The 16339-nt window shown below is 33.9% G+C and overlaps 2 protein-coding genes across 8 annotated transcripts in view; both read left to right on the forward strand.

The window, feature by feature from the left end:
* Positions 1–10013, forward strand: part of LOC116843632 (sex-lethal homolog) — a 31181-nt gene extending 21168 nt beyond the window's left edge. For all 7 annotated transcript variants that reach the window (XM_032814180.1, XM_032814182.1, XM_032814185.1 and 4 more), the window contains one exon: positions 6670–10013. In XM_032814180.1, coding sequence (XP_032670071.1) covers positions 6670–7019 — 350 coding nt within the window. In that variant the 3' untranslated portion in view covers positions 7020–10013. The remainder of the gene's footprint in view (positions 1–6669) is intronic.
* The window catches only part of LOC116843631 (uncharacterized protein YJR142W-like), a 78553-nt gene that overhangs the window by 20661 nt on the left and 41553 nt on the right, over positions 1–16339 (forward strand). The window lies entirely within an intron of this gene.

Below are 16339 nucleotides of genomic sequence, written 5' to 3' on the forward strand. Positions count from 1 at the left end.
GAGAGAGAGAGAGAGAGAGAGAGAGAGAGAGGGGGGAGGGGGAGGGAGGAGGAGAGAGAGAGGGAGAGAGAGAGAGAGTTAATCTTGAAAGTGATATATGTTTTTCTAAGCACAAAAACAACGTAGATTGAACACTTGGCGGAAGTCAGGTCATCGAATCTAACACTGTTGTAAATATACTTTTACATCGAATCTGTTGTAGATATACTTTTCTATAAATAACATGTTTATGAATAATAGTGTCGGCTATTTGAAGATTATTCAGAATCATGACCTTGACGACATATGTGAAGATTAAAAGGTGGAGAGATATTCCTTAATATGCATAAGTTATCACCATATCTGTTCTACAAAAGTAAATTACACGTGATTTATCGCTTTTAGTGTGTCAGAAGCCAGTAGTGGCTGCAATATTGGAGAGCAGAGACTATAGATTACTGTTAAAGAATAGTAAACAGTTAAATCGACTTTTACAGCACATCAGCTGCGCTTGCTAGCTACACTAACGCGACTACCAGGATGTCAATGGATAGAACACCTTCCGTTTGTTCGAATAAACCTGTGATGCGCCACAAAGAAATACCACCGACTGCATGGGCAATACTAGTAGCTGACTATGAATAGTTAATGATAAATATGTATCGAGATATGGCCCGAGATTCTCCTAGAATAGAATTTCTCGTCCCGGAGGTGTACGTCCCGAGCAACGATTCTCGTTGTTTAGACACTTTGATCTCTTTCGAATCTTTAACACTTAATGGCCGATCCAGTTATGCTAGAAAGAGTCGGAGAGAGGTGGATCCCGAAAGATTTCTTATAGGAAGTAATGTATCGTTCTCGACTTTGACAATCGTCCATCTCTATTGGATTTATTATATCTCACCGATGCGTGCGATAGGAAAAAGTGGGACGTCCGAGACGTATTTAATTTTTTCGTCCTATTCCATAACTTAAGCGAGATTCTTCTCGGTTTCTGATTCTCTTTAATTATTAAGGTTCTATACTTCTTTTCTATCGTTTTCTAATTGTTGTATAATTTAATTTAAGATTCTTATTGTATGTAATAGCTCGTAACATTGTTATTGCAAACAATATATTTGTTGGACCGTGGCTGTAAAAATAGTTGGAAAGCGCCGTTTCGTACATGTTAGCACCGTCGAGCCAATTTCTGTCATCCTTATTGCTTATTGTATTTAATTTTACAACAGCGCGTCGTACCTGATTGTGCTCCACTTTCTTCTATCTTGTCGTAGATCGTGTTTACGAGAGGAGGGAAGGTCGTCCGTTTTCACACCTAAACTGGTGTTTGCCCTTAACGTGAATACTTTATACACACGATAATTATGTAATTAATTATACAATAATTATTGCGGAATAATAAAGTGACACGCTCTAAGATTTTCTAAGGATTCTATAATTTTCAAAGATATTTAAGAAGTGCATAAGATGTTTCGCAGATCTTGATTAAAATATACTAATGGGAATGTTAATTAAAGAGTCAACGAGATAAAAAATGTAGAAAGGCTCGAAGGTTGCAAATAACATCATTAGTTAAGGACTGAAGTCCCAATCACGTGGCGCGATCGAGTACCCGATCCACCTTGCTCAACGTAAGATATCTATTAGATGCTTCGTAAGGACGAGACTCACGACAACAAATGTCGGAATTTTTAGAAATTCGATATTGTAAATGCTTCGGTATTTGATCCGCTTCGACTGTTGACCAATCGATAGTCGGCGAGCTGTGACAAACCGTTACGTCACACCTTTCAATATTTTCGATGCATTCGTCTCATTGAATTAAAATCAAAGAATAATACTATAAATGCGAATCGATTCGGTAATATAATGAAATTTCGTCAAGACAAAAATAACATTGTGAAGAAATGTTTATTCGACGTCGTAAATATTTGTGAAGCTCGATTCGTTTAAAATCGAATTTTCATCACATTAAACCTTTCGAAATACACGTACAATTTTAATGATTAATCTCCGAAGATTGATTGGTTAACGACTCGTTGCGCAATACGTTGCACAGAGCACAATCGCCGCTAGATGATAAGAAGATTAATCGTTGAAAACTTAATCAGTAGAAAAATATTAATATAAGGCCAAGTGTATCTTTCCATACAATTTATATCATAAGAAGAGCTCTTGTCGTTCTTCCGACTTTTTCATCGCGAATACTATTAATACAAATTGAACGACGGGATATATTTTAGTTTGAATATTTATATTTCGGATATAGAAATTTGTGCGTTTAGATGCTCGCAATTAAGAAGAGCTTATTTTTGAGATTCTCAAATTTCTGTTGAGAGAAATCAAGTAGACCATATCCTGCGAAGCTTTTTTCAGTTTGTATGCATATGTAATTTTCATTTTTTGACAAATATATTCAAGACAATTTGGGAAAAATAAGCTCTTCGTTTTGTAAATTTGATATTAATGAAAATTATACATTGTCAGAGTGATTTTATGCGATGAAGTTTGTAGTTTCCTCTTTTTTTTTATTATAAATTCGTGATCGAATTTCGAAAATACGACGTGAGTTCGACTTGGCGCCGTAACCAAAAAATACGATTGTAAATAGGTTTATCTTTAAGGTATTAAGTAGTAAATTGTAAGGTATAACGGATCGAAGAATGTACGAAATGGTTAATCCCGAAGTCCAGTAGTGCTAACGATGGCTGTGATAAGGATAAGAAAATATTAAGAAGAATGAAAAAAAAAAAACAGAACACACCAACGTAAAAGCGAATTGACGAAGCTTATCTTCTTGCTAATTTAAAAAAAAAATTGAGTTAAATTTATTTCGATCACTATACGTGTGTATACACACACTTGTACACACAGCCGTGTATGATATATTAGAATAATTACTTTAGAAAATACAGCAGACTATAGTATAATAAAAGGACAACTTTTCATAGTACTTTGTCTGTTAGTCGATATACGGCGTTACCGTTATTGTTAATTAATAAATGCAGTACACGGAGTGTTCGGAATTATCACGATTTCCATTGTTCATTTTGAGTTAGTATACGAAACAATAGTCGTGACAATAGCGTCCACAAAGTGCCCACAACTTAAAACTTCGAAAATTTGTCGAATAACCTTGACAAGAAACATCTTATGTTAATTAGTTCCTATTTTCATGAATAATCATGTGGTAGAATCAAATTACAGTGATTTCGCGCATTTTTATTAGTATTACATCCTATAAATTGTCTGTTAAGCGTAAAGGAATGTGATAGTTCAGAGTCACCACGTATACGACGTTTTCAAGAGGAAAAATTTGTCTTCGGCCTCGCTTAAGTAAGATCTCCTGCGACATTCATGATAATATGTCTGTCATATTTTTCTTTCGTTCTTTCAAAAAGAAACTGTACACATACACTCATACACTCCTACACGAACACACACACATTTACACATGACGAAAACGAGTCGTCATTAGATCAGTGTTACGCTGACGGCACGCGCGCACACGTACACGTGCGCATGCACGCACACGTATGTAGCCGTAGAGAGAAACACGCATAATTATGACACATAACACTTGAAGATCAATGTGATCGTGTGATCAATGTGATCTGGTTGTACGAATATTCGTATTTAAACATGTTGGACGTTAAATGTGAATTATTGTATCGTCCGCCACTTTTTGTGCTGATGATTCTTGTGCTGATGATGTCGATCAATACATACGATCGGTGGATCCGTCGCGGCGACGCGAAATTAAATTGAAGTCTCGATACTTTGCTCCAATTTTTAGGAAATCGATTCTTTCAAGAAAGAAATCGATAAAATTGTCCTCTGCGATACTTTTTCACGTATCTCTGTTCCTCTCCACGAAGATTATACGTCGGAATCACGTTTCTCATTACGTCTGTAATGTGCTTCACGAATATTTCGTTGTTATCTCGGCTTTGGTAGAATTCTTTGTACTATTGACAATCGAATGAGCTGAAGTCACGACAAAGTCTCCTTCGCCAGAGAAACAATCATCAGAACAAGAAGTACATTTCGTAAGATCGACGTTTTGAGAGAAAAAAAGAAATTCATCGCTCACCATTCTCTCGATCTTCCGGAAAACTTTTTAATCGGCATCTTACACACTTCCTATTCACTCATGAGGTTTGTTGCGCGATCGTTCGTTAAATTTAATTAAAATGCTAGAAACTGATATACCACGTCTAAATTATTCGCATGACCCTTTGTCTTCTCCAAGAATACACTTCTCCTTCGCCTATGTCACACTCCCGGATTTTTGATGTTAAAGCACGAATGCCAAGAATCTATAGATTCTATAGATTTTCTATAGAAAACATAAGAGTAAGAGAGTTAATTTCAAATCTGACACACAAATTTAACTGTGAAATCGCGAATAATTTCCAACTATTTAATCCAAACACTCATAACATACACATAGGAAAGAGTGCGGCCAAGTTTCCCTTTTGGGGGACCCCATGAAATTTTGTAAAACTTTGAATATTCCAATAACATCGATTTGAAGCTTAAGAGGACTGGATCATACGTAAAAATATAAAGTCTCAATATTATTCTCGTATTATTCTGTGATAACACATAAAGTTCACATTATGCACTAGTGTAGCTGTCTATTGAGATTGTAACTTTTTGGATCGTTTATTCTTCAAACGACTACGAGGATAATATCCAGACTTTATGTTCTTAATTTACTCGACATAAGCTTCAAATCGGTCTATCATTGGAATATTCGATTTTTAAAAAAGGGGCGAAATATATCCACAGGTCCACGGTCTATTCATTGATTTCGAATTTAGTACACGAATTTATTGTGAAATTACAAATAATATTCAACTATTTAATTCAATAAATTCGAAAATAATAAAATAACATAGCGAATATATACAGTTCAGCAATGAAATAGACTGCATTCAGCTGAATGAAGAGTTCATTGCACGTTCAGTGATTATTGCCCGTGATTGAAGTATACTTTTAGATTCATTGTAGCTCTAAAAGAATATTTTAATGATAGCGTGGAGCGCTTACATTAAAAAAATTACATTATTTAAACGCAGTCAGAGACCGATATATATATAAAATCTGCTGTTAATGCCATCAGCCAACAACTCTGTCAACAAATATTACTTTATAATTTAATTTAATGTATTAATTGTTAAAATTTCCTGCGACATGCACGTAATTTGTATTAATAATATAAATATTTATTAATTTTTTCCAGATTATAAAAACACTAAAATATTTGTTAATGTTTTTCAGACTGATATTATGAAAGTGCAATAGAAGAAGTGAATATTAAATTCTACTTTAAAATTGGTAAAAATGCATCTGAAACAGTAACATTTGATGTCATGGGAATGAATATTCATTTCGTGCATAAATATTTTGCTGATTTGCGCGGTTAGATGGGAAATGGGGGAACTTTCTGGAAGGAATTGAGAAAAATAGCTGAGTAGATTAGGAAAACGATGAAAAGTCAGGGCGTCTAATCTCGGTTTGTAATGAAGAATCAAATTTAACTTGTCGAAAAAGTACGAGAACAAAAATTCGATTGTGAATTTTTTTTCTATGCTGTGAAATTAAAAGTGTAAATGTTCTAACCTAAAAACGTTTCTTATTTTTTTACAAATTTATGTTGGAAAGAAAGATTCATGATTTGCCTTCAGGTAAAAATTAACCGTTATATGACCTTGTACATGATGCTTGATGATTTCGGTGTCGATAAAGAGGCAATCCGTAAAATTTTAGTTAAAGTTTGGTCAAAAAAGATTTGTACGTGTTTAAGCTTGCATACTTTGTTGGACAAAATCAACCGTACGATCGCATTCAACATGTCAAAGACGTCATAAAAATTTTCGGGAAAAACTTAAAGTTCTTGGAATCGATTATGACTTATGAACGTCGAAGTATGATGTTTCCAATATGACTCTGAAATGAAACATTAAAGTGTCGAATGAAAATTGCCGAATTTGCCAACAATTAGAAAATTGTGATTCTAAAGATAAAAAATTATCCTAAAGATAAAGAATGTTGACTTCTTTTACAATAGAAAGGCTATTATCCATCTAAATGATGTAAATATTATTGGCAGTTGTTATTGATCGTTTTGAAATGTTATGGAAGCGAATTGTTTTCTTAAAACCAGACAGGTGTTTCTTGCTTTACGACAAAACATCGGCTGATTGTGGCTACTGTACTAGAATTAGCGCAAAAACAAGTTTGCTTGCTCATTTACTCATATTCTCTTTATTTGGCGCTGTGCCACTATTTACTGTTTCTGTTACTGCAACACAAGTTGCCACTAAAAAGACAATATTTCGAAGACCTCGAGCATATATCCAAAAGTCCGTAATATACTTTAGACGAGTCATACTAAAAGGAGATCTTTATAAGTTATTCCAGCTTGGTTGATCATACCACTCCTGTTAAAAGTGATAGAGTATATTCTGAACAAAGTAAATTGATTTGGAACATCGCAGTTCTTTTTTACACATATAAAATAATACGTAATCATGAAGGTGTGTATTTTGTTTGGATACGTGAGAGATTTGCTGCTGATGTATGCGGTTAGAGAAACAGAAAGGGGTGGTGTTGCAACAAAAGCACTCTTTTAGAAAAACTTGGAACATCCGCTTCTCATCTCAAGTTTTTACAATTTTCCAGGAGGGAGCGGACTCGGGGTTGGCGGGGGACGAGCCCGGGGCATCACGGGGCCACCGGGGATGGGCATGGGCATCGGCGGCGGCGGCGGCGGCGGTGGTGGTGGTGGCGGCGGCGGCGGCGGCGGCAGCGGTGGAGGCGGCGGTGGCGGTCCGGGAATGCTGGGTCGTTCGGGCGGGTTCGGACCGCGCGGTGGTGGCGGACCCCACGGTGGCGGCGGCGGTGGCGGCTTTTTAAGTGGGGGCGGTGGCGGTCCCGGTGCGATGAGAATGGAGAAGATGCATCCGCATCGATTCAATCCGATTGGCATGGGCGGTGGCAGTGGCGGCTACGTGCAGTCGCATTTCTGGTGACCGCAACACGCTGATGAGGATGACGATGGCGATGATGGCGATGGCGACGACTGTTGTCTTCTCTCACTCGAGACAGGCCTTCGGGAATTGCCGTTCGTAACGTATAGCTGGGAGCTGATTGGGGGTAGGTTGGGTGAAACCGAACTGGACGATAGTATGGACTGTGGGAAACAGTGTACGATTTCGAAAGATTGACACATGTAAATCGGTTTAAGTAACAATTACTTAGAATTATATATGGAATTTTAATCGCGATATATATATATATATATATATATATATATATATATATATATATATATGGACTAAAGCCATGTATATATATACTAATCCATATATATATATATATATGGATTAAAGCGTATCTAACGTATGAACTGAATCTAACGTATGTATGATTTTACGTGTCGATTTCGAAAGCAAATACTGTTTTATACAGTTGTACTGGACGACTTAAACCCGAACTGCGGACTGACGCATAGGAGAAAGTCCAGGCCTTCAGTGTCAACATCGATAAAGATTTTCTTAGCGATGAAAGAATAACGAATGTTACATTGCTTTTGAAAAGTTTTATTGTTATTGAAGACATATTACTTACTGTTTTAAAGGTTGAGCCGAAAGCGTCCTCTAATCTCCGATCTGTTGTTCTTTTATCACTAATGACATTGACTAAGCCGGACTCCTTTTCTGCGCGCCACTCTGTACTTTCACGCTAGCTGAGGAGAACACGACGAAATTAGGAATAAAAAATTCAAACTAGCTACGGTTTTTAAACCTTAAAGACCATGTTCATCTTCTTAATACATTTTTATTTTTAACGGAATATCATTATAAACTATTCACAAAGATAAGCGGACATTCGATTTCAACTGCTTATCTGATCTTATTTTATTCTATTCTATTCGAGCGATCGCAAAGCCCAAGTGAAAAAGAAGGATAGTGATTATAGGATCTCCTCTAACGATTATATTCTCATACTGCACATTTAGATTCGTATACACACGATTTTGTTATAGATTACACATCGAGAGCGAGAGTCATCATTTTCAAATAGAATCTAATTAATTTTCGATTACAGTTGAGTCCGATTTTACAATACCAAAAACTCATTGTATAGAGTATTGTAGGTAGTTTACAACAAACATGATGCATGCATTATCTTAACCGTTTGTTATAATATCTGAATATATAATATTTATATATAGTCCTCCTTCCAGCTTCACGATCGCTCGAACACACAGGAGAGCGTCGTTTCAATTCGTCAATGTTCCGCTTATATAATTATGTAATAGGGATAGCCATTATAAAATATAGCCCCCGGTGGGCACAGCCCTTATGTCGTCATTTTCATTGGCGCTGGCTGGACCGGACAGCCCCAGGGGGCAGCGTTACGCAGAAGCTAAAAGTTTTACATGTTGTTGCAAATTTCATTTTTTTAAAGGGTTCTAACATGAGAGTACTAGGGATTTAATCGTAAGTCAAAGTTTTAACACAAATCGATAGTTTCGACGGGTAAACGTTTAAGCGTTTCCTACTCGATATGGCGTTGGATGACAAAATTTGATTCGAAAACATCCAGCAGTTCTATGTTTAAATAATGATGATTGTTGACAAGGGAACTGTCACAACTGACCGGTGCCAAATTGTTTCTCTTTGAAATATGCTGATAGATATAAAAACATAAGGAACTTGTATTTTTTTATTCATGCGCATAAAGTAGTTTTAAAGTATGAGACAATCTCTCAAAGCTAATCCGGCATATTTGATTCTAGAGTAAATATTGTTGAAATTTTGGAATATATAAGAAAGATGTTCTAAATAAGAAAATTGTTTTATTGTAATTAATGCACTTTATAACTGTAGTGTTTAAATTTTACAATAATTTAATTTTCTCTCTTCAGAATATGCCTATCCCTTACCATTTTTACAAAACTTGAAATTTTTGTTACAAGAAAAACAAAATTTTTGCTTACAAAGATTAAGCGCATTCGGCGCTAAATTCATATATTCATTTATATTTGAGTCAATATATGAAAAAAAGAATAAATATATATATATATATATATATATATATATATATATATATACACACACACACACACACACACACACACAGAATATGTCGATTTTGCAATTGTAATCTATAAATGTAATCTATAAATTATGTTAAACATTATCGTTTATTTAACTTTTGTTTAATCTTTATTTAACAAAAACGAATTGACAAACAATGATAAAGTTACATGAATATATATATATATATATATATATATATATATATATATATATATATTTATATAAGAAAACATAGTATCTTACAATATCTTTAAGATATCTTACAATATATTGAGATATTTATAGACTATTTTTTAAAAATCGCAAAAATAACGTAGGGGAAGATAGAGGTATTCTACTAAAAATTAAACTATTACAGTTGCAAATAGCATAAATTATCATGAGAAACTCTTTTTCATCCTTTAAAAAGATTTTACATATATCTTATATTTTTTGGCGATAGATATTTAAAGTCAAATATGCTGGATTAGCTTCGAAGATTTCTTCACCTCTTGAAACTGCATATGTATAGATATAAAAGAGTACATGAATCTATTAATTTTTTGTATTTAATAATATATTTTAAGGAGAAACAAGTTGACGCTGGATAGTTGGCACAATTTCTTTTTTGAGAATATGCGATATAAATATGTCGAAATCAACTCATAAATCGATTTTACGCGCGCGTTGCGACAACAGGGTGAATGTAATTTAATTTAATATTTGGGAGCAGTATTAGCGGTATCGCGTATTCTTTCATAGTCCATAAGACAGTTCGGAACACGTTATGCCCGCTGTATTTTAAGTTCAATTTACTGGCGTTTACATAATTCATAAATGTTGTTGCTAAACCGAGAGTGAGAAAAATACCTTATAAACATCTTAAAATATTTATGTAAAGTCGTAAAGAACTTGGAATAAATACCATTAGCAACTGTCTTTATCTTTTGTTAATTGATCGTTAAGTGTACATTAGATTTTATTAATTTGTACGTAAGTGTGCGTATGTGTGCGTGTGCGTGCGTGCGTGCGTGCGTGCGTGCGTGCGTGTGTGCGTGCGTGCGTGCGTGCGTGCGTGCGTGCGTGTGTGTGTGTGTGTGTGTGTGAGAGAGTGAGTGTGATGCATACCAGATAGTGCGTACATGCGTGTGTTTGTGTGTGTATATGTATGTATGTACGTATATATGAATGTATATATGTATTGATGTGTGTGTGTATATGCATGTATGTATGAATGTATATATGTATTGATGTATGTATGTATGTATGTATGTATGTATGAATGTATGTATGTATGTATGTATGTATGTATGTATGTATATTTGTATGTATGTATGTATGTATGTATGTATGTATATATGCATGCATGCATGCATGCATGCATGCATGCATGTAACAATTTATGTACGTATTACGTTATTACGTATATATAGTGTATACTATATGCACATTAGAGTTTTCAAATATTCGGATATCTGATTATCTGAGTATGCGAAATCGTTCTCGATCCAAAAACGTAATATTCAGACTCCGCACTATTCAGATACAATTTAGACAATGCGAGTTATTTGGTTTCATGTTGTTAAATTTCTTCGTTAAAATCTTTGCTTTGTTAAGTTGTTAAAGAATATCAATTTATTGACTCTTTGTCAAATATTCGAAAGAAAACTTGTTAGTCGCGAACGTGTATGTTTGGTCAAATGCGCTGCGAACTTAAATCCGTATTCAGATCCAGCGCTTCGACACATTTCGAGTGTTTTGGAAAATCCAAATCCCCGCGAATAACTCATAGTTATATAATTATATTTGAGGTATCATATTTATCCTCTATCGGAATATTCGAGTATTCGAATAATGGGTGAAATCTTAATGCACATATATACGGTGCATACTAACTTCAGCACATTAATTGTATATTTTTATTCCTTGTTAAAAAAATTTCAATCAAATAGAATTCTCTATTTCATACACGATGCTAAAGTAGTAATTATTAAGTAAATTCAGCCAATCTGTCGTTACACACAGGCGCACATTCATGAACCGCGTGGTTGGTAATGTGCGTAAGTATTCCGCTGTGATATTACCATACTACCAATATCGTTTGGGTATAACTTTCGCTACTAAAGCGAATAATTTTTTTTTTCTAATAAGAATTATGTTTTTCACGCTGATGACAGTATAATCTATAGGGAAGATGCTTCAGTTTGATGGTTTGTTATATAAACTGAAGATATTTCAGTTTGACGGTTTGTTATATAAACTGAAGACACTTAAGTTTGTATAACACGAGTCGAATTTATTTGTTGGATTCATAGATATTACGATTCATTCGATAGTAATGCTGACATTTTTATCTCGAATAAAGTAATCTAAATAAATCAGATTAATTCCTTTGGATAACAAATAACCTTTCTATATCCTTTTTATTATAATAAGGAACACTAATATGAAAAATATTACTTCTGCAGAGAGTCAAACTTAATGCCTGCTATTTCTCAGTAAGAGCATTGGTTTAGAATCAAAGAGAGAGCGAGAGAGAGAGAGAGAGAGAGAGAGAGAGAGAAAAATAACACTCTAATAATATTCAAAATAATATTAGACCATGATTATATAAGAAAATCGAACATTTTGTTTAGTCTGTATTGATAAGATATCCTCTCTATAACTCTCTGGTAGAGATGTATTATCCTCTCGTTAAATTAGACTACATATAGTCAACAGCGCTTAGACCATCATCGATCAAATTCTATATAGCAAATTTCATAAAAAAATTTTCTTATAAAACGAATTGCACAAAATTCATATAGTTTCTATTTAGTCGAAAAAAATTAGTTACGTTAAATTAATCGGACAACATTACTCGTAGAAAGAACTTGTTAAATTATTTATTTTATAGTTTAAATAATAACAAAGACTTAGAGGATGGAGAGAGAGAGAGAAAACAAAATTTTAATAATTTAGTAAATTTAAACAAATGTATAAAAAAGAATTTAATTTATGTTTATCTTAAGCTTCATATATTTATAAAAACAAAATTTTATCGTTTTTATTTTACAATTTTTTTTATCTTATAAGCCAATATCTACAAAATCTGATTGTTAATATAATAAAATTACTTAAAAAAATTTTTTATAGAATATTATCACTAGATGTAATACAAAAAATTGTTACAGGAAAAACGATTTAAACGTTATAAATTTTAAAAGTTAAGTGTCAACATATTAAGTCTCTAATGTGCCAATTAATAAATATAAGAAAAAGATAAGATGTCTATATATACATTCTATGTAAAAATGCGTATCAAATTTTGAACTTATAAAAAAATTTAGATTTAGAATTTGATAGAAAAAAATATAAAATATACAGATTTTTTATATGAAAGTATTATTAAACCATTAAATCGCTATTCAGGCCAATTAAGACGATTAAAATTTACTCTCAAAACATACTTCTAGAATGTTTAAACCAAATAGTACTTTTAATGATAATGTTGCAACAGAGTTACGCACATTACCAGCGGATCGGCTGGATTTACTTAATAATTATTATTTTATTCTATGAAATATATAGTTTAAGATTCACCTTTAGATTCCAATTTGTTTAGCAAGCAATAACATTATATAATTAGTGTACGTAAATTAATATACATGATCTATACATACAAAGTGACTGGCAATTAATAACAATGCTGGCGTGCAGCTGTAGCACATCAAATAGAACAGGAAGGTCCTCTGTTTGTAAGTTTTTCAATAGTTATTGAGAAATTAATTAAAGAATACCAGCGAATGAGTACGCGGGAAACAGTAGCGCGAGCTTCGTAGACAGAGGTTCATCCAAGATGTCTTGAATTTGTTATGCATTGACAATCTCCTTCCAACGGCGGGCGATGCGTGATATTGGACAGTAAAGGCGTGCAGTCCAGTATCATGAGATCCTTCCTGCAGAGAACTTATTCTTTTCCGTGCACTCACTTTCCCTAATATTCTTTAATTTATTTCTTAATAACTATTGCGAATTTTGCAAAACAAATGAAGTAACTTTTCTATCCAGCTTATAATGCGTTCTAGCTGCAGACGAGCGTTCATAATTAATAGTTGGACATCTCGTATATGTTATTCAAATTTCGTGTAAGTGCGTATATGTATGTGTGTGCGCGCGCGCGTGTAGTACGTACATATCACGTGTAAGATATCTCTTTTTTTTTTTGGGCTAGTTATCAAAATTTTGTATATTTTGTGTACTTAAGGTCTGTCGATTAGCGTAGGAAATTAGCGCGGGTGAATCTCGAGAATCGCTCGATTAATGAATCGATCGTCGTCATTATTCTCGCCGCAATGGTATACGTAGACGCGTAAGAAGACTTGATACTATTTCAACACCTTATAGATAATGAGACTGACTTTTTATAGAGAACAAATTTTAAGCGAATATGTCAGAGTTGCGTGTCGTATTGTTAACCAAGGCGAGGAGAACGGAAAACGCTGTATTCGTCTCGAATCTGTGCGATGGATTTAGAAGACAAAGCGAAATGTCTGCGAGAATCTGTGATTTGTACAAAAGGAGGACAAATAGAAACTTGATAATCACCCACGTTAGAGAAACAAACAAATTGGAAATAAGATCGTCGTACACATCTCTACTCTAATTGCTTTATTACATAATTATATTTAAGCGCCACGTTAAAAATGATTCTGAAGCAATAAAAAAAAAAGTAAAAGTAGAACCAATTTGTCCTACCGATTTAAATGTAAGCAGAATTTTAACTTAGCGATATCATTTATTTTCATAAGTAGATCACTTTATCGCTTTAACGTTATATGTATGTCATTTGTATGCGTGTGTGCGTATGTATGTGCGCGCGTGTGTGTATGTAACAACGTCCTCGAAGTTACCTGAAAACAATTACTATTATTATTAATATTATCATCACCGTTAAAGTTAGGCAACGCATAACCATATAAGTCGTTCTACAAAGTATAGCAGAACTTATTTATCACATATTAACATAATTATCATTCTGTGAGAAAAAGAAAAAGAATATATATACACACATGCACGCGTGCGCGTTTGTGTAAATATATAAAACTGCTAGGCTTGTGCAATTAGCAAAGGTCTCTTACGTTGACAAGAACATAATGATGAGAAACGAAGTAAGACACTTCATTCGGCAGTGACAAAAGTGATAAATTCGTGATAGGTATAATCGAATTTTGCAAGTGACGTGGGCGTTCGATCGCACGATAATCGATATGATTTTGACGAGAAAACAATAAATAATACATATGTGATTTGTGGCGTCGCACCAATGGATGTGTACCAAAAGATTTAATAAAAAACAGATATTGTGTTTACTGGGAAAAGGACTTCTTTATGGCGGACATTACTACAAAGATTATCTTAAAAATGTTTTAATTATTACAAAGGAAATATTATGTGTGTGCGTTAGCATACACGTGTGCACCACACACACAAACACATACACACACACACATAGGTTATAGAGGAAAGATCGAATAGGTGTCGAAATATAGGAGAATATTTTATTAATATAACATAAAAAGGGGAAGGGAACGATTTCTTGATCAAATTTTATGACATTATGAGACAGATATATGTTTAAATTATATTATGATGTTCAAGGCTTCTATTCGAGACTTAGAGAAGATCTATAATTTTGGATAACAATCGACTTTTTACACACTCCTAATATATTTAAAGTGGTTTGATATGTTTTAATGATCTGAGACCATTCCTGAATATATTCGTTTTGAGTTATATATCTGTTTTGTGTCTTAAAACTCTATCACTAATTATAGTATACACTTTTTTATCGATGAATTCGGTCGATCACAGTGTTGCCCTTCAAAAGGCAGCTTGCATTTATAAAAGCAAAGTGCCCGATGACGAGCCGCAACGTAATCGCTCATTCACATTTTTACTTTTCACTGACATTATTTTGAACATTATATATAACGAAGCTTATTAATTATCGATATTCACACGTTGTGAGTATTACAATTAGGACGACCCTCACGGGTGAACAATATAATTAAATTTGAAAAGAATTATATTTTTTTTTACAAATTGTCATTAATTACGATTACAAATTATGCAGACGATTACACTTGTGTAATGTTGTTCATTGTAGCTTGACGGGACATGTTTCGATTATCTACTGTCACAGAACTATCACAAAGAATATTTGCCGGTCATACGCAGACAGAATACTCGAAGGAGGGACATGCTGCGAACAGCAGAGGACGTTCTCCGCAAACTGACGATTTTTAAGTTCGAACGGAGAACTTTATAACAACATGGCCCATTCCACCCACAGGATGTTGCGGCCTAGAGATTAGCAACGTCGCTGGCAAACTCGTGAAAAGGAAACAGGAAGGGGCGGATAGCCGTACGTAGACCGAGATACCATCTCGGTGAGCTTATCCTCAAGAACGACGACGTTCCATACGTACAAGAAAAAGTTGCTACACTTTGATTGAGATACACAGATTTTCGAAAGATTCTGGAAAATCGAGAGCAGGAAAATTTTTACCCGCGATCGTACGGAACGCTGAGAGAATCCGACTCGAAATTTCCCGTCTACCAGTTTTCAACGTTATCCAAACGGTTATCAAGGTCGAGTGGTTCCTCCGATTCATCACTCATCCTTTTGACACGGACAGTGCTTTTTGTGCGCCTTTTCCCTTCTCCTTTCCTTTCTTTTCCTTTCCTTTCTCTTCCCTTCTCTTCCCTTCCCTTCCCTTTCTCATTCTAACCGTTCTGGTTGAACCAAGCGAACTTCTCCCCAGGAAATAACAGCGAGACGTTTTGTACAAATCGCGCATCTGTCCCACGTGTGTTCTGAATAGGTAAAGCGCGACCCAAGTTTGACGATCACGGACTTTAGAGGCTAAATCATTTTATTACAAACCAATTGATTTTACACAAAAATATTTTCGTATATTGTTATTATTATTATTATTATTAAGCTTTATTAAGTATTTTTGTATATCTAAATATATATGTATAGAAATATACATTTTGTATATCTAAATATATATGTATAGAAATATATATATTTTGTAATTAATTCTTAGTTATGTTGACGTTATATAAAATCACGTTTCACCAACACTTTTTTGTATAAATTTATATAAATATAGTGTATAAATATATTTATATAAATTTACATAAAAATTATATATATTATATATAATATTATGTATATATATATATATATATATATATATATATATATATATATATAT

This window comes from Odontomachus brunneus, unplaced genomic scaffold (genome assembly GCF_010583005.1).
Source record: "Odontomachus brunneus isolate Ranch 3 - 2012 unplaced genomic scaffold, Obru_v1 Obru_scaffold_034, whole genome shotgun sequence".
Classification (NCBI taxonomy): Eukaryota; Metazoa; Arthropoda; class Insecta; order Hymenoptera; family Formicidae; genus Odontomachus; species Odontomachus brunneus.